Source organism: Canis aureus, chromosome 2 (genome assembly GCF_053574225.1).
Source record: "Canis aureus isolate CA01 chromosome 2, VMU_Caureus_v.1.0, whole genome shotgun sequence".
Classification (NCBI taxonomy): Eukaryota; Metazoa; Chordata; class Mammalia; order Carnivora; family Canidae; genus Canis; species Canis aureus.
Genome location: NC_135612.1, coordinates 55,350,479 through 55,372,531, shown reverse-complemented (window position 1 = coordinate 55,372,531; position 22,053 = coordinate 55,350,479). Strand labels below are relative to the sequence as shown.

Below are 22,053 nucleotides of genomic sequence, written 5' to 3'. Positions count from 1 at the left end.
CCATCAAGGACTCTCCCTTCTTATTGATCCAGGCTGAGACTAGGTTTGGTTTCTCAGCAGCCCACTACTGTGTTTGGCTCAATTCAGACAAACCTCCAGTGGGCAGTCAGATAATCTAGGTCTCCCTACATACTGTCTTTATGCAGTTGGTCCCCTGAATCCCATATGACATCCCATTACATTTCATTTTATTGGTTTAGCACAGCGTCCAATTCAGGGCAATTCTAAATCTTCATTTTTGTCCTCTTGCATCTTCCTCCAAGATATTCATAAGCTGTACAGACCAGGGCAACAGACTGTGAGTTCCAAGGTTATCTGTTAATAAACCTTCCCCAAGTACAATGTTTTACCAAGTTGTGGATTCACCTAATTATACAGTCAGCTGGCATTTTCTTATCTTGTTAGAAAGGATCTTTTTCAATAGCAGAGAAATTTCTTAACACCCTTCACGGGCAAAGGGCTGTAGAGATACAGAAACAAAATAGACAGGAATTCTGCTCTTAAAATACTTACATATTCAGTGAAACAAAAAGCCTGCATCAAAAAATGGCAAGCCAGGGGACGCCTGGGTGTCTCAGTGGTTGAGCATCTATCTGCTTTTGGCTCAGGGCATGATCCCCGGGTCCTGGGATTGAGTCCTGCATTGGGCTCCCCGCATAGAGCCTGCTTCTCCCTCTGCCTCTCTCTGTGTCTCTCATGAATAAATAAATTAAAAATCTTAAAAAAAATAAAAATAAAAAAGGCAAGCCAGGAAATGCTAACCCTAACCCTAACCCAGGGATGCCTTGCTGAAATCGAAATACACAGTGTTAATATCGACCAGCCTAGTTACTCTATCAAAAAGGAAAATGTGTTTTTTTAGTAACTTCTTCTGAATCCATATTCATTTCCAAATAAAAAGGAAAAAAATAGGCTAGAGCAGTGAGATATGACATGATTTGACTGAGACTCCTGCTTTTTAAATAAGTGCTTCTAAACCATGTGTTTAAAAATCAGTTCTAGAATTTTGACAGGGATTACCATTATCGTCCCCTGTCATTTCGTGGATCTTCTCTTTTTCTGTTTTAGAACCTCAGGGAGACATCTGCCATTTAGTGTTCCAAAACCTCTCCCATTGTCCACCATTCTCTAAAATTCACAGCAATTTACAGTAGTGCTGCTGCCATGATTGCAGTATACTAAAGGCTCTTACCAGGTGTGTACTGGATGCAGCAGGAGCAAAGAGGAGGGACCTGTGCACCTATGTATTTTAAACACTGGAGGAAAAGAAGAAGAGCAACTTTTGGGAAGTTGCTGGGGAAAAGGAGGGTTTTTTTTTTTTTTTTTTTTTTTTGAAAAGGAGCGTTAAAGGTGAACCCTGGGAAGAAGGCCAGTTTACATTTGCTGGCAGTCAGCTCCGGCATAAATACAAAGACCTCCCCTCCCCCCCAAAATCCCACTCGAGGACCAGGAGGTGTTTCAGGAACTTCAGGTATTCTAGAAGATTTTTACTTTTCCTGAAAGTGAAGCAACCCATTGCCACAACTGTTCAGGTATCAGATTTCTGCAGCGGGGGCCAAGAGCCAGTTCCCTCAAGTAGTACCCCCCAGGTACTAGCACTGGCACATCATTCAGGGAGTTGGGGAGGTAGCCAGGAACAGTGGGTTCCAGAGGTGTAGCCTTTCCTATCAGTGCACTGTGTTCTCTCAGGGCTCTGCCTCCACCTCTGCTCTTAGGACCCCAACCAGCTGATCCGGGCTAGTGCCCTCCGTGTCCTGTCTAGCATCCGGGTGCCCATCATAGTGCCCATCATGATGCTGGCCATCAAGGAAGCTGCCTCGGACATGTCACCCTATGTACGGAAAACAGCAGCTCATGCCATCCCTAAACTCTACAGGTACGCCCCAATCCAGCCCTTCACTCCTCTGGGAGCGGTTCTCAAGTCCCCAGCACCCCTGACCCCTCCCAGGTCTTGCAAATCGCCCTTTTTCTTTTATACTTTTATACTTGGGATGCTTTGAGACGGTTTGGGGAACTGACAGAGATGAAGGACAGTGGTGGTGGCAGCTCACACCTCTTCACCAATGGGGTTGGGGTGTGGGAGGTGGGCACAGCTTGGGCAGATATTGGGAAGGTGGGAGATGGGGCGAGGGGCAAATTCCTTTTCACTGTTTCTCCTTCAGTCTGGATTCTGACCAGAAGGACCAGCTGATCGAGGTCATTGAGAAGCTTCTGGCCGACAAGACCACGGTGTGTACACCTCACACACGGCCGGGCGGTGGAAAGGAGCGGGACAGAGGCCCTCGGCCCCTCCTGCGCGCCCTCTCTAGCCACTGCCCCTTCCCCAGTTGGTGGCGGGCAGCGTGGTGATGGCCTTCGAGGAGGTGTGCCCGGAGCGCATCGACCTGATTCACAAGAACTACCGGAAACTCTGTAACCTGCTCATCGACGTGGAGGAGTGGGGCCAGGTGGTCATCATCAGCATGCTCACCCGCTACGCGCGCACGCAGTTCCTGAGCCCCACCCAGAACGTGAGTGCCAGGGCCCCAGCCCTCGCCCCCGCCGCGCAGGGGGGAGGGCGGCCGGGAGGAGGCGCCCACTGCCCGACCCCGGCCCCGCCCCCGCCCCCAGGAATCTCTGCTGGAGGAGAACCCCGAGAAAGCCTTCTACGGCTCGGAAGAGGATGAGGCCAAGGGCCCGGGCTCAGAGGAGGCGACCACCGCAGCGCTGCCCGCCCGCAAGCCCTACGTCATGGATCCCGACCACCGGCTGCTGCTGCGCAACACAAAGCCGCTGCTGCAGAGCCGCAGCGCGGCCGTGGTGATGGCGGTGGCGCAGCTCTACTTCCACCTGGCGCCCAAGGCGGAGGTGGGCGTCATCGCCAAGGCCCTGGTGCGCCTCCTGCGCAGCCACAGGTGCGCAACCCCGCTGGGCCGGCTGCCCCGCCCACTGGGGCACTGCACGCCCTCGCCGGCCCCGCCCCGCCGCGCCCCGCCCCGCCCCGCCCCGCCGCGCCCCGCCCCGCCCACACCCGCGGGATGGATGGGCTGGTGCGCGGAGCCTGCCCCGCCCGCACTGCGGGCTGCTCGGGCTGCTCCGGCTGCTGGGGTGGCTGGGCTGGTCCGCCCCGCCCGCTCTGGGGGCTGCTCCGCCCCCGGCACCGCCCACACAGGTGGCCTGCCCGCTGACGCCCGCCCCGCCCCGTCCCGTCCCCAGAAGGCTGGCGGCAGGGCTGGCCTGCCTTTGCCCGCCCCGCGCACTCTGCAGGCCCTCCCAGCGGCCAGCTGCTCTGGGAGCACATAGCACCCCCAACACCCCAGACTTTGTACTGACCCCATTCTTGCCCCCACACACACTGGTCCCCTCCTCTCCCTCCTGTTTGTCTGGCCCACCTCCCTTCCCTCCACTCGCTGCCCCTTGGCCTGGTGGAGGGGCCCAGGTACCTCTGACCTGTCCTCTCTCCGTAGTGAGGTGCAGTACGTGGTACTCCAGAACGTGGCCACCATGTCCATCAAGCGCCGGGTGAGCAAGTGACTGAAGCCTGCCCAGGAAACCCGAGGCGTAGCTCCTGTGGGTGTGCGGGGCACTGGGGAAGGGCTGTGCAGAGCATGGCAAAGGGGAGACCCCAAACCCAGGAGGATAAGCAGGGCTTGGATCCTAGGGTCCGCTGAGAGAGGAAAACCCAGTGAAGAAAGACCCGGTCAGATCTGAGAGGGAGGATTCTGGGCCTTGGGCAGGAGAGTGGGGTAGCTCTGGGAGAGAGGCAGGTCTCCTGCTGTGATGAAGCTCCCTGGGCTGCCTCTCTCTGCCAGGGTATGTTTGAACCCTACCTGAAGAGCTTCTACATCAGATCCACCGACCCCACCCAGATCAAGATCCTGAAGGTGAGTGATGGACAGAAGTGCATGGGGCTTTCCTGCCTCACTCCCACCGCACCGACCTACTTAGATATCCACAGTGGCCACCTTGGGCCTGCCTGTTTCTGCAGCTGGGCCCGTGGCTGCTCCAGCCAGAAGCGTTTGCTCAGGAAGCCAGGCTGACGAGAGTGGGAAGGGACTCACCCTTTGCCTTTCACCTATTAGACATCTGTTACTTTGCACACGTAAAGTAATCTGATTTTTGTACTAAACTCGGGAAGCATACATGATCTTCATCTTATAAAAATGTAGACCCAAGGAGGTGAGGTCTGTGGCCTGCTGACTCCAGAATGCTTACTTAGCCCCCACTTCGGGCAGGCTCCTGTGTTCCACCCACAGTGTTCCTTTCCCTACACATCTATCCCCTCAGGCTTCCATGTAAACATACACCCACAGAAGATGTGTCAGGAGCCTGTACCCACATTCCATTCCATCTCTGCTTCATCTTTACTGAGTAATTTCATGCAGCAGCAGGTAGTCCTGACTCTGAACATCTACTATGTATCAGTCACAGCTAGATCTAGGGATAGGAGAGATGGCAAACTCATCAGACACCTCACCCTTGGGTGCTTGCCGTCTAGTTGGGATGAGGAGGAGACACTGAGCACCTAATCCCAAAACACATGGAAAAATTCACTTGAGAGATGTGGTAAGAAAGAGAATTGCAGAGGACCGTCAGAGCATAGACTTGGAGAGCCTGATCTAGTCTGGTGTCAGGGAAGCTTTCCTCCAGGCAGTGAGGCTTGAGAAATGCCTGAGAAATGAACACGAATTATCTAGGTGAATGCAAGGACAGGAACGGCAGAACAGCTTCACACAGAAGAAGCAGTATAAGCAAAGGTCCTGAGACAGGAAGCAGTCTGACAAAAGGCCAGTATGGGGTGTGGAGGCCAAGGGGGAATGCAATGTGAGAACAGAGGTAGACAGCGGTCAGCTCATACCGGGATTTATAGACAATGATAAGGATGTTGCTCTTTATCCTGAAAGCAATAGGAGGCTTTGTTTTCAATGGAGGTGGAGAGGTGACATGATTGTGCTATGAGCGTACTCTGGCAGGAAATCCATTTACGAGGCAAACTAGTCCTGCATTTTGGATGAGTTTCACAATCTGTCATCTCTTTCATTGGTTTAAGGATGTTGCAGGGCTGTCTGTAGGATTGTGTTCTGGTCTGTGGAGGGTGTTTGGAATGAGGGGTTGTGAAAGCACAGAGAGCCCACTGGCCATGCTGCCCATTTTCTGCCCCCCCCCCCCCCTGCAGCTGGAAGTGCTGACCAACCTGGCCAATGAGACCAACATCCCTACTGTCCTACGGGAATTCCAGGTACGGGCCAGGGCCCAGCTCCCAGTAGAGGGGCCCTGGAGAGTTGCCCTGTAGCCCCTGTGCTCAGAAAGAATCATCTGAATGGGCCAACTTTCTCTTAAGGGCTGAAAAAGTGGAGAAACTATTCTCTTCGGCTCCTTGCAGTGCCTTCTGCTGGCTTTGGGCTGGGGAGTCACTGCATGATGGCTGAGGGTGTCACTCCCTCTCCTGGAGGTTAGTCTCCAGCACGATGAGTCGTTGAATGAGGGTGACAAGCTGCCCCAGCGGTCACCCTCAAGCCTGCAGAATCACTGAGGTCACTGCCTGCATGGTCACCCCCCAGAGGGTTCACTCTGTTGTGCTGCCCCACAGACCTACATCCGCAGCATGGACAAGGACTTTGTGGCAGCCACGATCCAGGCCATTGGACGCTGTGCAACCAACATAGGCCGAGTCCGGGACACCTGCCTCAACGGCCTGGTGCAGCTGCTATCCAACCGTGATGGTCAGTGTGTGTCCGAGTGGCCAGCTTTGATGAGCAGTGGCCGTCGGCCTGTCTGTCCAGACACAATGCATGTTCATCTGTCTGTCCCTCAACCTCATTTAGCGTCTGAGTGTTGCTACGCCTTTGGGGGCCATTGGAGAAGTGCAGGGAGTTGTGGAGGAGACCCAGGGGTCAGGGGCCCTTGCAGGTGTGTCTGTCCCCCTGCCTGTGGCTGTCTGACTACCCTGGGGCCCACACACTCATGTCCCGGTGCACAGAGCTTGTGGTGGCAGAGTCCGTGGTGGTCATTAAGAAGCTGCTCCAGATGCAGCCTGCACAGCACGGAGAGATCATCAAACATCTGGCAAAGCTCACAGATAACATCCAGGTGAGGGAGGAACCCTAGTTTCCCGCCCATCCCAGCATCCCCCCACCCCAACGTGATTTTAAAACCCTGTAATTAAACACTTCTAAGCCTTCATAAGATCAATGTCCTTACCTTCCATGCTGGCTCTGAAAGGTCTGCAGGTGGAAGGGGAAAAAGGGAGCATCCACGTGGTCCCCATGTGTTGCCCAAGACTCACTTGCTGAGGGTCCCTTGCTGAGCTCCATGCTCCTCTTTGCTCCTCTTTGCTCTGAAGCTCTGGCCAATTGACAAAGCTCATGTTTTTCTGTTGCACTGAGGAGCTGAAACATTCAAATAAGGTATTCCTTGAAGATTCAGGAAGAATAACACGAAAGTAAAACACTGAAGGTGCAATGGATCTAGAAAATCAGTCTTCTAAACCAAACCAGGGCTGACTTTGGCCTTTGAAAACTGTGCCTATGCTAGTAAACCCCTGGGGAGAGGGGAGACGCTGCCCAGGCAATGCTCACCTTTTAATCTCTCTCCCACCAGCCCCCTGACCCATTTCCAGAGATCCCCATGATTCATAAGCCAGCACAGTTGGGAGGATTGCCATTGGTGTGGCAAGCCACATGCCCACCCACATTTCCACATGTACACCTGTCTTGACCCTTCTCACACACCAACAGGTGCCCATGGCCCGAGCCAGCATCCTGTGGCTTATCGGCGAGTACTGTGAGCACGTCCCCAAGATTGCACCTGATGTCCTGAGAAAAATGGCCAAGTCCTTCACAGCAGAGGAGGACATTGTCAAGCTACAGGTCATCAATCTGGCAGCCAAGCTCTACCTGACTAACTCGAAGCAGGTAAGGATTGAAAGATGCCCCCGAAAACATGCTGGGCCCTGGGAATGGCTGAGGCAGGAATCTGTGGGCCCTCACCAAATAAGTGTGAACTCCAGCATCTCTTTTGGAAGAGAGAATGCAGGGCAAGAGTCTAGTGTATCCAGGTAACTGGTGTCCCCCCAGTGTCCACAGCTACTCTGAGGACCTGGGGCCAGTAGGGATGGTGGCCATCATTAAGAGGCTCTGCTGTGGGGCTGTGACCTCCAGTCACAGAGTGTTCCTACCTGCTACCTTGGGAGCAATGGGGCCGTAAGAACCACAGTGGAGTGGGACTGAGGAAGGGGCCAGTGATGACAGACACTGGTGGGAGAAAATGTGTCCTAGGAGATAGGGTCTGTCCTTCCTCCAAGACTTGGTTGTGTTCGGCCAGTCTGTGCCAGGGATGTAAGGGCAAGTCTCTGCTCGGCTGAGGCAGTACTGGTGTCCATTGTCATTCTCAAGGTTAAAGGTTATGAGAGGTACCATAGCCAAGGGCATGGCTCCACTAAGCTGGAATATCAGGATATTAAAAGCCTCTTAAGTGTCGAGCAACCCCTGAGATGCTTGAAAGAAATTGTCCTAAAAATACAGTGTAATGTGCAGAGTTTTCAAGGTGTTAGAGAGGCTGAGCACTGTGACAGTTCCTATACTCACTACCCCACTCAGTTAAGGGAGTTGGGAGTTGGTAAATGATCACCTGTGGACCAAATCCAGCCTGCTGCCTGTGTTTGTAAATAAAGTTTTATTGGGAATGGAAATGTCCATTCATTCGTTTATTGTATATGGATGCCTTTGTGCTACAGCAGAGTTAACTAGTTTCAAGAGTCCATATGGTCCACAAAGCCTAAAAGAGTTACTCCCTGCCCTTTCTAGAAATAATTTGGCAACCATGGAGCAGAGCTCCTGGGCGGCTGGTTAGGGTCAGCAACATGGGTAAACCCTAGAGATTGTGACATCCCTGCTCACCTGCAGGTGGTTTCTTTGCCTTCCCATCGAGTCTTTGGATGGTGGCATTTGTGCTTCTTCAGTGGCTCCTTTGATCCATGTGCCTACGGTGGGTGCCAGGGAGTTAAAGCTGGGGAGGCAGGGCCACCATAGGCTGGGACACTTGTCGGGAGTTGGGACAGGCAGCTGTCATGCATGGGACCAGGTCTGTGAGTGTCAGTATCGCGGGAGAAGTGGGTTGAAGAGAGAAATTAGAGCACCGTGGGGAGGTGTTCAGTCCCTGAACAAATATTTGTGTGCCTTCTTCGTTCAGAGAGGAGGAAGGAACAGGTGGGAGGAACATTTGAAAAGATGAAGCCGCGTGGGTGGGGAGCTGCCCAGAGAGGCTGAGGACCGAGCAGGACTCCTGAGCCCCAGGATGGTGATGTGTGATGTCGGCACGTTCTCATAAGCTGGGTGTGTCCACATGCCATTTCCCTAAGCTGGCACTGTTAGCTATATGTACATTTGCTCAGTGCTTTACCTAACATGCATTTCCTGCATGCTTACTGTGCCTGGCACAGAGATATGTCCTGGGATAATGACAATGAGTGAGACATGTTTACTGACCTCCAAAGGCTCACAGCAAAGTGGGGGAATTGGTACAAAACACAAAGCAATAAGAACTGTAGTCAGGGTTGGAGCAGAGAGTGCGGGTGTGTTCAGCTGAACCCCTCTCCTAGATAGGACACGGGGGTCCTACTCCTATCAGGGTGGCCAGTATAGCTGTTCTGGCAAATGGACATTAACTCCAGGTTCCCTGTACTAAAGGTGCACCCTCCCAGGCACAGGCCCTATAGGATGGTTCTTTGATTCAATAAAGAGAGCTTTTCTCCTCCCTCCATTTTTTTTCCCAATTTTTTTCTTCCCAGCCTGTTCTCAGAATGGTAGAGAATAGGGAATCCGTAGCACACCAGAAGGGAGGAGGTTTGCGTGTGCATATGGATGTTCATGTAAAACAGTAGTGATGCTTCTTCCTCCTGCTACCATGGGTGACATTCTGGGGCTGCAATGGGCCATAGCAATCCCAGCCATTCCCAACTTACTGACCCCCAGCACACGCCAGATCCTGGCCCAGGCTGAGGCCAGAGGGATGGCCATAGCTCTGCCTGCTGTGGCTCAGCAGATAACCAGGTTCCAGGCCACAGGCCACCAAAACTCTGATAATAGATGTATTAACAGAGGAACTGGGGCGGCGGCAGCAGTAAAGGTGCTCATTATAGCACCAGGGTACGGCACCAGGGGCAACTGCCTGGACTTCTTTTGACAGTGAATTTGCTTTTTGTGTGCCAGGTGAGATATGTGGGAGGAGGGTCCTTTAGGAGCATGGTGGGAGCTAAAATCTGGCCTCCACGTTGGATGGAAGATTTTGATAAAGTTCTGCAGAATTAAAAATTAGAAAGGTAACTTTTTTTAATATCATGAAGCTTATGCATGATCATCATAACATATTTGGAAAATCCAGGAAAATAATAATTAAAAATTTAAATTAGCCATAGGCCTACTACTTAGAAAAGACAACACCATTAATCTTATATTTTCTTAGCTCTTATTGATTTTTTAAAAATTTTATTTATTTATTCATGAGAGACAGACAGAGACACAGGTAGAGGGAGAAGCAAACTCCCTATGAGGAGCCTGATGTGGGACTCAATCCCAGGATCCGGGGATCACGACCGGAGCCAAAGGCAGATGCTCAACCACTGAGCCACACAAGCGCCCCCCCTTAGCTTTAAAAAATACATTTCTGGTGCCTATAGATAGCCATCTAGAAGTTGCCCATTGGTGTCTTATTCAATATATTAATTTTTTCATTTCTGTTTCCTTCAAGTGCCGTCATATTTAGAAAGTTATTTCCCCAGTCATATGTCATTTAAAAATGTCACCAGTAATTTCATCTAGATTTCTATTTTTGTGTTTTTTAAATCCATTGTAGTAGTTTTCTTTCTTTCTTTCTTTCTTTTTTTTTTTTTGTAGTAGTTTTCTCTTGCTGTGTAATAAATTACCGTAAGCTTAGTGGCTTAAAACAACATGCTTATTTTCTCACAATTTCTGTGGGTTAAGAGTCAAGGCATGGGGTTTCATTGGGTCTTATGCATGGCTACCATTGAGATGCTGGCAAAGACTGGGTTCTCATCTGGGACTCTACAGGGAAGGGTTCACTTCCAGATTGGCAGGGTTGGTGCTTGGGTGCAGTTCTTTGGGATGCTAGGACTGAGGCCCTGGCTGCTTACTGGCTGTTAGCTGGAGACCACTTCAGTTCAAGAGAGCACTCTCAGTTCCTTGCCGAGGGGGTCTCCCAACACCACTGCTTATTTCTTCAAAGCTACAAGGTAAAAAGTCTCCAGAGCAAATCTTATATAATGAAACATAATCATGGGATTAGATTTCACCCCATCACTTTGGCCATATCCTATTGGTTAGAAGTGAGTTTTAGGTCTTGCCCACACTCATGGAGAGAGGATTGCATAAAGGCACAAACACCAGGAGGCAGGAATTGTGGGGGAGGACCTTAGAATCTGTGGGCCATGTCCATCTAGAGCGTATTTCTATATGTAAGGTCAGGATGTATTTTGTTGTATTTTTTTCTGAGGACCTGGTGTCCCAGTGTGATTTTACAGGTGGTTGGAAGGTGGCAGGTATGTTAACATCCATTCTTGAAAAGGAGTCCATGTTCCTTACTTAAAAGTCTGCCCCAGAAGCTGGAGCCCACTGGTCCATGGGTACCTGGTTCTGTTCTTGGTGCACTGTCGCATGTCTCATAGGCCCTCTTGAGCTGCCCATAAATCCTGAACATCCTGGCTGAATGAGGTGACGGTCCTGCTGGTGCAGGCTGGATGCTATGATTTCTGGTGAATGGATCCTTGGTATGGAGAAGGGTAATGAGTTGTTATAAGCAAATCCTGCAGCATAGAGGTGGGTGAACCAACCCCTTCCTGTATTGGTTGTTGATAATACAGTGAAGTTTGTGGACAGACAGATCCAAATCCTTAACACTTCTTTCCAGAACTAGGCAAGGACTTGAGGGGGTAGGGGTGGGGGGGAGTCTGATCAGCCAGCTGGGAAGTCTGTAGAAGGGAATCAGCAGCATCTTGATGATGGACCATGTTGATGAGGGCATCCACCAGCCATGAGCAGTCAGACGATGTCTGGCCCAGGGAAGGGAAGGTCTGTGACAGAGTCCATTGCAAGGCATCTGAGGGGGGATGGAGTTGAGAATACTTACCTGTGATGGGAAAAGTGTAGCAGGCGCTGCTACTGCTAGGAGGGACTGAGCCGAAGTCCCTGTGGGCCGTGTCATAGGCACAAGGGAGTCACTGTAGCTCTCTAGCTTTGCCACAGCAGCAGCTCTGATCCTTTGTGATGCTCCCACTGGGTTACCCAAGTCAGCCATGTACTTGGCTGGATGTCCATAAACCTCAGGCAGACCAGGGTTGGTTCAGGACTACCTCCACTGGTTCCTGCTGCCCTGGGCACTCTGGCTGTAGGGACAGGAGATCTATGTACTTGGTGGTTCTGTCTTGGTCACAAGACACGGAGACCCAGCTGGGGATAGCCCCCTTATGTCAGCAGTAGGCAGTGCAGATTGCTGGCTCTGGTGGGCCTGGGCCTAGAAGCAGCACCAACTGGCTCTTTAACCTGAAATATGTCGCTTCTGACTCTGCTTCTCCTCTGTAAGTGGGGACAACAGTCCCTACCTCTCAGAAGGGCTGCAGACATTCCATGAGGTCATGTGAAGCACCATACACAACACACAGCCCTAGAAGGCCTCCATCAATGACGTCTGCCCCCTATCATGCTATGAATGCAAGTCAGAGCAGTCCAGGATCAAGATTTTGGGTCCTGGGATGTGGCTGCCTCCATTGCAGACAGTGGATCCTGCATGATTCCAGCAAACTCATAGGCAGCTCCAGTTTGCTGTGATCTCAGAACCTTCCAGGGGAGGCCATGGCCTCTGGAGACCCCAGGCTGCTCAGAGTCTACCATATGGGTTAATGGGGCATGAGGACAGCCCTTGCCCAGGGGATCCCTGTGTGTCCTCCGGTCTCCTTCTGTTGTCTACTTTTCCTCTGGGTGATGCTGGCTGGGAATTGTGGGATTTCCAGTAGAATGTTCCAGACCTTCATTCATCCTGCCACCCCAAAGTACCCGGCCTGGAGTAGGCGGGGTACAGTGGGGACCCCAGACTGAGGAATGATGGGGCCCACGGCCAAGAGGAAGGAGATTCCAAAAGGGCAACCTCTTTTGCTGGGCCACGGCAGTTGTCAGAGTTCGGGTCGGGCATCAGCCAGGGACGTGAGGGGAACGGCAGAGGGGTACAACAGCAGGTGGGAGAGGGCGTGGTGGGGGCAGCTGGCCGTCAGCTGGGAGGAAAGCACTTGCTTGGAGGTGTCGGCTTACAGACTGCTGCAGGGCCTTCTGTGTCCCACCCTTTCTGATGGCTGCTGATCATCTCTCATCCCCCAGACCAAGCTGCTGACCCAGTACGTGCTGAGTCTGGCCAAGTATGACCAGAACTATGACATCCGTGACCGAGCGCGCTTTACCCGACAGCTGATCGTCCCTTCAGAGCAAGGGGGGGCCCTCAGCCGTCATGCCAAGAAGCTCTTCCTGGCACCCAAACCAGCCCCAGTCTTGGAGTCATCCTTCAAAGGTGTGAGCGGAAATCAAGGGTGACCTCCTGGTGGAGGGGGAAGAATTGGCCAGAACCCCAGATCCAGACTGTGCCCCTGAGGTCCCAGTCTTAGCCAGACATCAGGACCTCTGGAGAAATGCCAGTCTCCCACTTCCCCCTAGCCCACCCCCTCTTGCCTGTCCTGCAGCACCCAGGACTTAATCACCCAGTAACCCACAACCATACCTCCCAGCTGGTTTGGGCTCCTGGCTCCTTCCCCATCTGGCTCCCCTGCCCACCTCCCTCCCTGAGCTGGCACTACCTATCAAGATTTAAATACCAGGGACCTGGGAAGGCAGGAAATCAAACAGCATTCAAAGGAGAGGTGTATGTTTGTAAAATTCCCGAGGAAGAAGTTGCCAGCACTCTGGGCTGTCCCTGGAGCTCGGCCCAAATGCTGGGTGGTCAGTGTTGCCTCTCTGTCCTTGGGTGCATCTCCTATGACAGGGGCCTGGGGAGAGGCCAGGAGGGGAGGGTCCTTCAGCTGGCTCTCTGGACCTTGGAATCTTACATAGGAGGGGAGCCTCTGTCACAAGGCTCAGTTCTCCTGGGTGCCTTTCGGTTCTGCATTTTCCCTTCCCTGGACCTCAGGAATAGGGAGATTCTGAGGGATGGAGCAAATTTGAAAATCTCCCAGGAAGGAGGAATTCCTCTCTCCTCAACACCATCCCCACTCATCAGTCTCTGATTTGCCCTCTGATGCCACAGGCTGGACCTCAGGCCCCGACTCTTTCCCACTCCCGTTCAGACTGCACGTGCCTCCCCACGGGGTCCAGAGTCTGACCAGGCATGTCTTCCGGCCTTGATCCAACCTGCCCATCCTCTTCCTCATACCAACCAGGCCGCCTTCCCAAGCCTGGCTGTGCAAAAGCACGCAGCCCACATTGCCCCGGAAAAGGAGCCACGCTCATATGTCTGCCTCCCTTTTAGATAGAACCAAGCAGAGGAGCCAGCAGCATCTTCTAGGCCTGGAGTCCACCACCCCCCGCCCCCCTCCCTCAGCCCTTGCTCTAGTCATGCCAGACAACCCGAGGGTGCGATCAGGGTGGAAGAATCCTAACGGAACACGCTCACTGCTTTCATCTGCCTAGAGGGGGATCCTGACCAGAGTCGTGCCCCCCACCCCAGGAGATAACTCTCTCAGGGGATTTCCTAAAACCTACTACTGGCCTGACCTCTAACCCTGCCCCCAGACCGGGATCACTTCCAGCTGGGTTCACTGTCCCACCTGCTCAATGCCAAGGCCACAGGCTACCAGGAGCTCCCAGACTGGCCAGAGGAAGCTCCAGACCCATCTGTGCGAAATGTGGAGGTCAGCAGGGGTAAAGGATTGAATTGTGTGTGTGTGGGGGGAGGGCAGATAGCAGAGTCCTGGCAGTGCTGCCTGGCCCTCCTGACACCCTCCCCACATGCAGGAAGAAGATCTGTCTCTTATCGAGACCCACGTGGGCCTGTTGGGCGAATACACTGAGGTCCCCCTGCCTGTGTGCCATGTGCCCTCTACTCTGTGTGCAGTGCTCTCTCTCCCACCCTGTGCTCCCCCCTCACCCTCCTCGTGTGCTGTACCCCATTTCCTCCTTGGTTAGCAGTGCTCCCTCTTTCAGTAGCCTCTCCTCCCCTCCACGGACAGTGCCTCTCCACTCATCCCCACTTTCCCTCTTGGAGACTGGTCCAAGTAGGGCTCAAGAAGAGGCAGGTGCAAAGTTAAAGCCTTGTGCTTTCCTTCCTCTGCCCCAACCATGATTTAATGCTCCTCTTGCCCCACCCCCATCTCCAGGTACCTGAATGGACCAAGTGCTCAAATCGAGAGAAGAGGAAGGAGAAGGAGAAGCCCTTCTACTCAGACTCTGAGGGGGAGTCAGGCCCCACAGAGTCGGCAGACAGTGGTGAGGAGATTGGCAGAGCTGGGATTCTATGCTCCTGCCTGTGTGTGTGTTTCACATGGTTTCATGTGTCTCCGGGGTTGTGCACCTAATTGTGTGGACCTGTATGTGTGTTGGTAGACCTGAGGGATTGCATGTCCCCTACTAGTCCACCTGTGTCCTGGTTGGTGCAGGTGGCATCTGGGGCCAGAGGCAGCTCAGGGGGTTGCAGCTTCAGTGCTGAGTCAAGGTGGGGTCCCAGGGCACCTGCTCTGCACACAGGGAGGGGGCCTGAGACAGTTCCTTCACAGACCCCGAGTCCGAGAGTGCCTCAGACAGTAAGAGCAGCAGTGAGAGTGGCTCCGGGGAGTCCAGCAGTGAGTCTGATAGTGAAGACCAGGAGGAGGAGAAAGGGAAGAGCAGTGAGAGGTAAGAGGCCAGCCAGCCAGATGCTGGTGGGGTTTAGGAATCTCCTCTGGAAAAGAAGGGGGGGAACGCTCAGCCTTAGCCACTCTCCTAAGAGCCCCTGTGCTTCCTCATGCAGACCTCCTGCAAACCCCAGTCTACTCCCATGATCGCTGCTGTGGTTGGCTATAGAGGGTCTCTGTGCTGGGTCTGCACCTCATGGGGGGCAGCCTGGAGAAGCAGTCTGGGGCCAGGGGCCCCAGCATAGGAGCCTGGGTGTGGGCTCCACTGGCTTAGGCTCCCTACCCTCCCTCCCACTTTCCTGGGCTTCTCCTGCTCTTCTGTGAGGCAAGAAGGGGTTCCAGGCTGGGTCTGAGCCCCACCTGCCCTCTCTCCTCCAGTGAACAGAGTGAAGAGGAAAGTGGGAAGAGGAAGATGAAGAAGAGGAAGAAGGTAGCCGAGGGACAAGGAGAAGGTTCATCCTCAGATGAGGGCAGTGATTCCAGCAGTAGCTCATCAGAGTCTGAGAGGACATCAGACACCGAGGAGGAGCAGGTGGAACCTGATTCTTGGAGGAAAAAAACAGTGAGAACCTTGGGGTGGGAGGGGGGCTCATGGGCCAGGCCCAGTCATCTCCCCACCATCTAGAATAGACCATGGTATCACCTACCCAACCCAGAACAGGCCACATGCTCTCCTCCTGCACCTGCATCCCATTCTTCTCTTTCAGCCTCCCAGCAGCAAAAGTGCCCCCGTGGCCAAGGAGATCTCCCTGCTTGACCTAGAGGACTGTGAGTTTGGGTGATAGAAGTCACGGGGAGGACACCTTGGGAGGATGGCTTAAGAAGGTCCATGGGAGCTCTGGGTTAGGCTCCCCAGGGCTCCAGGGTAGGAAAAGCAGACGGAACACACTTCTGGGTTGAGAGGCAGCAGGGCGACTTCCCCAGGTGTGGGGTTGGGATCAAGGACCAAAATCTGCCCGGAGCCCCCAGGCGGCCATGTGCCTCGCTGTCCGTGGTGCTGAACCGTGTGCTCCCCGAACTCTGGGCTCCCTGCTCAATCCAAGCCAATTCCACATTGCCTGTCCTTCATCATCCCCTCCCTCATCTACTCCCACAGTCACTCCTCCCAGTGTCCAGCCTGTGTCTCCCCCCACGATTGTGTCCACCAGTCTGGCTACTGACCTGGAGGGCCTGACGCTCACAGACTCCCCGCTGGTGCCCTCGGTGAGTGGGATGGTGGAAGGACTGCTGGGGCGGGTCTGCATCATCTCTGTGGTGCATCCTATAGTGTGGCTTTGTGTGTGTGGGGGTGTGAAGTAGGGGATAGTGTTGAGTCCCCTTTGCTCGATGACTGTAGATGAAGACAAGGCAGGGATGGGCGCTCTCCTTGCTCTTCCTCCCCTCCAGCTGCTGAGTCCGGTGTCTGGTGTTGGGAGGCAGGAGCTGCTGCATCGCGTAGCTGGCGAGGGGCTGGCTGTGGACTACACCTTCAGCCGCCAGCCTTTCTCTGGGGACCCCCACATGGTGTCTGTGCACATCCACTTCTCCAACAGCTCTGAGACCCCCATCAAGGGCCTGCACGTGGGCACCCCCAAACTGCCCCCTGGCATCAGCATCCAGGAATTTCCTGAAATCGGTACGAAGGGCCTTGGACATGGTAGAGAAGGAGGCACCTGGGTAGAGTCCATCTTTCTGTGGCTGCCAATGCCCTCTCTGCCTTGGGCCAGGCTGTGGGGGTACAGAGAGGGCATCTGATGTGATCATGCCCTGGTAGACAAGATAGATTGGGAAACCAGCAAGTCCATATCAGAGCAGAAGGCCTTTGTGGTTTCAGGACTGATTTAAATGGGGTGAGGGTGGGGTTGGGGAAAGGGTAGTTAGATTTAAGGAGAAAACCAGGAACCATCTCTAGAGGCCCAGAAAGTCAGGAGTGCCTAGAGGAGTGATCGTTTCTGGCAGTGGTGGGTTCTAGACCTCTCAGGTGATGGTGTCTGCCTCTCTCCCCCTTTCCCTGCCTTATACCGCTGCAGAGTCCCTGGCGCCGGGAGAATCTGCCACTGCTGTAATGGGCATTAATTTCTGTGACTCAACCCAGGTGGCCAACTTCCAGCTGTGGTGTGTATCCAACTCCTGGTGGGGTGGAGGGTGGGCTGGGGAGAGGAAGGAGCAGAATGTCAGGGATACATCATGAGCTGCTGGATCCAGAAGCCATCTCAAGCCATCAGATCTTCTCTCACTTTCTTGTTGCTTCCAGACAAAGTGGGGGAGTGAGGGGAAAGATGCTGGCCTCATTTCCTCTCCTTCTGTCTCCTTCCACCCTTCCCAGTACCCAAACCCGGCAGTTCTATGTCTCCATTCAGCCACCCGTTGGGGAGCTGATGGCTCCTGTGTTCATGAGTGAGAATGAGTTCAAGAAGGAACAAGGTGAGCGCTCCCTGGGGTAGAAGGGAGGGGGCTCAGCACCAGCACCGCTGGGGCTCTCAGTAAGCTCCCAATGCAGTCCTGCTGGAGGAGCCTCGCCATCTTCAGACAGAGGGAGGCCTCATAGCCTGTGCCTCCAGCAGAAGCTTCACAGAGGGTGGGACACTTCAGTGAGGCTTTAGAGGGAGTGGGACTTGGCCAGGCAGAAAATTCTAGGCCAGCATTCCAACTTGGGGAGATACCATGAGTGTGTCCCAGTGAAAGTTTATAGGGAAGAAAGGAAAAGAGTTTGGTTTGGAGCTCAGGAGTCCAGCACAGAGGGGTAGTCAGAACGAAGCTGAAAATGAGATGTCTGGTCTAGTTTCTGAAAAAGCCTTGATTGCTATGCGAAAGGATTTCAATCTCAGAATTTCAGAGCTGGAAGGGGTCGCCAAAGTAATCAGGTCCACCAAGACTGTGAGGGAGATTAGGACTGTAGGCCTCATTTCCCTAGCAGTGGAGGACCCCCTGAAAGGTATCTGAGGAAGGGGCCAGGTTCAGATCTGTTTCACCCAGGAGAATCCGGCAGCACTCATAGCTAGGACTGGATGGGGAGAGCCCGCACCAGGGACAAGATGCAGGACAGCGTAGGCAGGGGAAGCATGGGGTTTCGTGACTTGTGGCTCAAAATTCTGACCCCACTGCTCATTTGCTGTGTGACCTTGGCCTAAATTCTGTCACTGTGTGCAAGACTATTGCATTAGCTTTGGTGAGAGATGGTGAGGATGGAGATGAGAGCCCCAGCAAAGGGACTGCAGGGCTGGGGCGGGTAGTGGTGCTGGGAAGGGGGAGCCAGGGGCTGCTGCCCTGATGAGGAATAGAGAGAAGTATCCAAGGATGGCAGGAAGAACTGTACCCTTCACCTAGACCAGGAGTTGGCAAACTTTTCCTGTAATGGGCCAGAAAGCAAATGTTTTCAGCCATATAGTCCCTGCTACAATTACTCAACTCTACTGTTGTTAACACAAAGCAGCCACAGATAATGTGTAAATGAACAAGTGTGGCTATGTTCCAATACAATTCTATTTATGGACACTGAAATTTGAATTTCACATCATTTTCATATGTCATGAAATATTGTTTGATTTCTTTTCCCCTGACTTTTAAAAAATATAAAAAACATTGCAGGCCATACAGCCCACTGGATCAGGCTAGATCTGGCCTGCAGCCTGTAATCTGCCAAAGCCCTGATATGGGAGAAGGAGGAATGGGCTAGTCAGGGGAGGAGGGGAGATCATGGTTGGTTTCAGAGGAGCTGATTGTGAGGTGCATTTGGGAGATTCAGGAGGCAGCCTTTAGCAAGTAACTGAAGATGTGCGCCTGTGCCCTGGAAACACCTCTAGGCTAGAGTCAGGAGTACAGAGGTGAGAGCTGAAGCTGTGAATGAGTCAGAGGGCCCTGGGGGAGAGACCGGTGGGAAGGGAAGGCCAGGGAGCATCCTTGCAGAAAACCTGCATTCCTCAGGAGAAGGAGGGGAGGGGTAAGAGAAGGAACAGAGTGAGAGGCAAAAAGAGAACCCAGAGAGAACACCAGAAGCGTGCCCTGGGGTCAGATGGTGACAGACCAGAGCGATCTGCAGATTGGAGGCTGCTGCTTACTTCAGCGGGCAGGTCATTGCAAATGGGAGACAGAGGCCAACTGCAGTGGGTGGGAGGAGACCAGGGCTTGAGGCAATGGAGCCCTCTGTGGAGGACTTGACCATGCATGGAGAGGGAGACATGGCACTGCCATGAGGAACTCTTGCTTCTGGAGAGGACTGTGTAGGGACTCAGAGACTTGGCCGCAGGAAAAGTAAAGGTACAGAGACAAATGTCGCTAGTCAGAAAGGAAGGGGATGAGGGCAGCAGGAGAGGGAGGTCTGTTCTCAGAAAGAGAAGAATGAAGGAGGACAGAAAGGCTGAAGAAAGGGTGGCAGGAGGGCAGAAGGAGGACATCACATGGCTGGCCTAGCATGTGTGAATGGAGGTTGGTCAGACCTGTAGAGTGAGGGGTTGTAGGGGTTTCAGGAGCCCTGGCCAGGCTTGGAGCTCTTCCCACAGGTGGAATGAGAGGTCCACCTCTGAGAGCCTTGAGTGGCTGCTGGACTCTGGCCTGTCCAGTGAGGACCAGTGCCTTGACCAGGAGTATAACAGCCACCCATAATCTGTTTGTGAGGGCTTAGCTTCCAGGAGCTGGGAGGGATTTGAGCGTGGGTGGGAGAGCCAGCCAGGAAGGACCAGAGTGTGAGGGCTGGATTGGAGAAAACCTCTTCGAGCTGACTGGGCACCACGTCCACTGGTCCCTTCCTTCCAAGGGACAGATAGCCCAGATGTCTGACAGTGGGGAAGAGCCAGACCAGTCTTTGGTCAACAACATGGATAGAGCTTGGGGTGGCATAGGGTGGGGAGGCTGGCTTCCTAAAGGAGGGTGTGGTCCAGCAGGAAAGTAGCCCCTTAAGATCGAGAGATTCAGAACCCCTTTTAGCATGAGACCTGGCCAGACTGATGGGAACTTGGTTGAGGATGCTCAGTAGACAGACTCAGGTGCCAGCCTCTGGTCCCAGCATGGCCTCTGCCCTCATCACAATCTCTGCCCCCAGGAAAGCTGACAGGCATGAGCGAGATCACAGAGAAGCTCACGCTGCCAGACACTTGTCGGAGTGACCACATTGTGGTGCAGAAAGTGACAACTGTTGCCAACCTGGGTCGTGTACCCTGTGGGACATCTGATGAGTACAGGTACAAGGCCACCAGCAGAGGGGAAGAGGTGGGCTGTGGGGAGGCTGGCTCTGTAGGAGGCCCCACACCCCGAGGCTGAGCCCCTTCCTCTACCCTCACCTCAGATTTGCAGGCAGGACACTGACCAGTGGGAGCCTGGTCCTACTGACCCTGGATGCTCGGCCCACTGGAGCCGCCCAGCTGACTGTCAACAGCGAGAAGATGGTGATTGGCACCATGCTGGTGAAGGACGTGGTACAGGCTCTGACCCAGTGATTCCCAAGGGCTAGGACCTCTTTGACCTCCACTTGTCGCTCCCTCATTGTACCTGGGCTGTTAGCCCCCTCTTCTCTCTCTCATAGCAGATAGTATCCAGGGGGGCCTGTTGCCCTCTGCTCATTACCAGGCTCCCCCCACAGGGCCCCTCCCTATAGGTTCCACTGTGACCTATGCAGGGGGAGCCAGCAGCTGCTCCCCTCATCTTCCTGGCTTTCTGCAGCTATTTATGTAGCAATATCCCAATAAAATGTCTTCTCCCTATATGCTGGTTCAGCTTTCCTTCCTTCTGGGTTCTGATAAGGCAGTGGGTGACCTGTGGTCCCTGTGACTTTCTAGGGAAGGCTGTGGCTGATTCTCACAGGTGACTCTGCTTGGACTCTATGGTGACTGTCCCTGAATCTCCAGGTCTGTCTGTGGAAGAGACACACCCAAGCAGAGACAGGGAGACCAAGCTGGAAGAACTCCCTGGTCATTTTTATGAGCCTCTGCAAAAGCGAGGCCTCTCCAGTAACCGTCAGCCCCTTGGTTTCCCCCATGGGCTTTTGGGGAAGACTCATAATGTGGGGAACTCCCCAGATGTAGGTGTGAGGTTCAGAATATGTCTGCAGCGGAGCCCCCACCAGGCTGGGGAGATGACCCAACCAGCCATTGCAGTTGGGAAAGAACAGGAGAGGTGGAAGAGTGCTTCCCAGATGCCCCGTGTCCCATCAGCTGGGGATTTTAACAACATGCAAATTCCGGTCAGTGTTTGCAGTGGGGCTTGAGATTCTGCATTTCAACAAAGTTCCAGGGGCAGAGGCTATTGCTCTGTGGACACTTGAACAATGAAGATAGCCTCTGTCCCTGGGACATGCCTTCTGGAGGTGGCAGTGAGGGTCAGGGCCCTCCTTGATGCCTTTTCCCCTGACAAAAGAGGCTGAGCAGTGGTTCCAAAAGGTGTATAAAGTATCACATTAGCATGTGTTCTATTAAAAAAAAAAAGTCTATGATCAACAAGATTAGGAATAATGGATTTATTTATTTATTTATTTTTTGGAATAATGGATTTAAATGAAACAAGTTTATTTCCCACATACCTTCTCAAAGCCTTTACTATGTCAATTTGCACTGTGACCTATCCTTCCCCCAAAGAGGTTGGAGCAGTGTTACCCAAACTTGGTTTTGCTTTTGAAACACTTTTTCCCCAGAACATGTTGATTGCCTGGGTTACAAGGAACACACTCAAATGATGGTTTGAGATGTGATGCCTCAGCCTCTGGTCCTCTGTGACCAAGACTCCACTCCCTTGGCCATACCTCCCTCCCCCACAGCCCTGTCCCTGAGGCTTTCCTGAGCAAGTCGCTGCAGGGTAGAGACAGGTACAGCAGGTGTGCCCTCCTCTCAGGGAAGGAGGACAGAGGAAGTGCCAGGGGATGCCCCTGCTGCTGTCCTTGGAGACCGGCTGGGCTCTGTGGCACCAGAGAGCAGCTGGAGCCCCATGGTCTCCCTGGGATCACTGTTTTTGTCACTGCTCTGCCAGTCAAGGGCAAACTGGTCGACTCATTCTCACTCTTGTCTCTGAATCAGCACTGCCCAGAGCAGAAGAAGGTGAGAGTGGTTTTCTGAGGAATCTGGACAAAGACCATCAGAGAATTCTAGGCTGACCTGTCCTTTGCAACAAAAGCCCCAGAGTAGATTCTGTAAGAGCCAGAAGTGTATAATGCATAGCACCCAACATCCCTTGAGCAGCTCCCATCCCCAATTCCCACAGCCTCTCAGGAAGGGTCCTGGGGTCTCCGA

The 22,053-nt window shown here is 53.3% G+C and overlaps 1 protein-coding gene across 5 annotated transcripts in view; it reads left to right on the top strand.

Moving 5' to 3' along the window:
* The window catches only part of AP3B2 (adaptor related protein complex 3 subunit beta 2), a 33,516-nt gene extending 12,981 nt beyond the window's left edge, over window positions 1-20,535 (top strand). For 4 of the 5 annotated variants that reach the window (XM_077873633.1, XM_077873627.1, XM_077873616.1 and 1 more), the window contains 22 exons: window positions 1,716-1,876; window positions 2,163-2,229; window positions 2,328-2,510; window positions 2,611-2,894; window positions 3,447-3,501; window positions 3,792-3,863; window positions 5,156-5,218; window positions 5,570-5,702; window positions 5,960-6,069; window positions 6,717-6,893; window positions 12,363-12,549; window positions 13,764-13,882; window positions 14,348-14,456; window positions 14,744-14,861; window positions 15,239-15,422; window positions 15,568-15,628; window positions 15,957-16,063; window positions 16,247-16,475; window positions 16,870-16,954; window positions 17,166-17,263; window positions 19,878-20,016; window positions 20,121-20,535. In XM_077873633.1, coding sequence (XP_077729759.1) covers window positions 1,716-1,876; window positions 2,163-2,229; window positions 2,328-2,510; window positions 2,611-2,894; window positions 3,447-3,501; window positions 3,792-3,863; window positions 5,156-5,218; window positions 5,570-5,702; window positions 5,960-6,069; window positions 6,717-6,893; window positions 12,363-12,549; window positions 13,764-13,882; window positions 14,348-14,456; window positions 14,744-14,861; window positions 15,239-15,422; window positions 15,568-15,628; window positions 15,957-16,063; window positions 16,247-16,475; window positions 16,870-16,954; window positions 17,166-17,263; window positions 19,878-20,016; window positions 20,121-20,271 — 2,892 coding nt within the window. In that variant the 3' untranslated portion in view covers window positions 20,272-20,535. The remainder of the gene's footprint in view (window positions 1-1,715; window positions 1,877-2,162; window positions 2,230-2,327; window positions 2,511-2,610; window positions 2,895-3,446; window positions 3,502-3,791; window positions 3,864-5,155; window positions 5,219-5,569; window positions 5,703-5,959; window positions 6,070-6,716; window positions 6,894-12,362; window positions 12,550-13,763; window positions 13,883-14,347; window positions 14,457-14,743; window positions 14,862-15,238; window positions 15,423-15,567; window positions 15,629-15,956; window positions 16,064-16,246; window positions 16,476-16,869; window positions 16,955-17,165; window positions 17,264-19,877; window positions 20,017-20,120) is intronic. The other variant, XM_077873612.1, reaches the window with a different exon arrangement.
* Window positions 20,536-22,053: the final 1,518 nt, after the last annotated feature.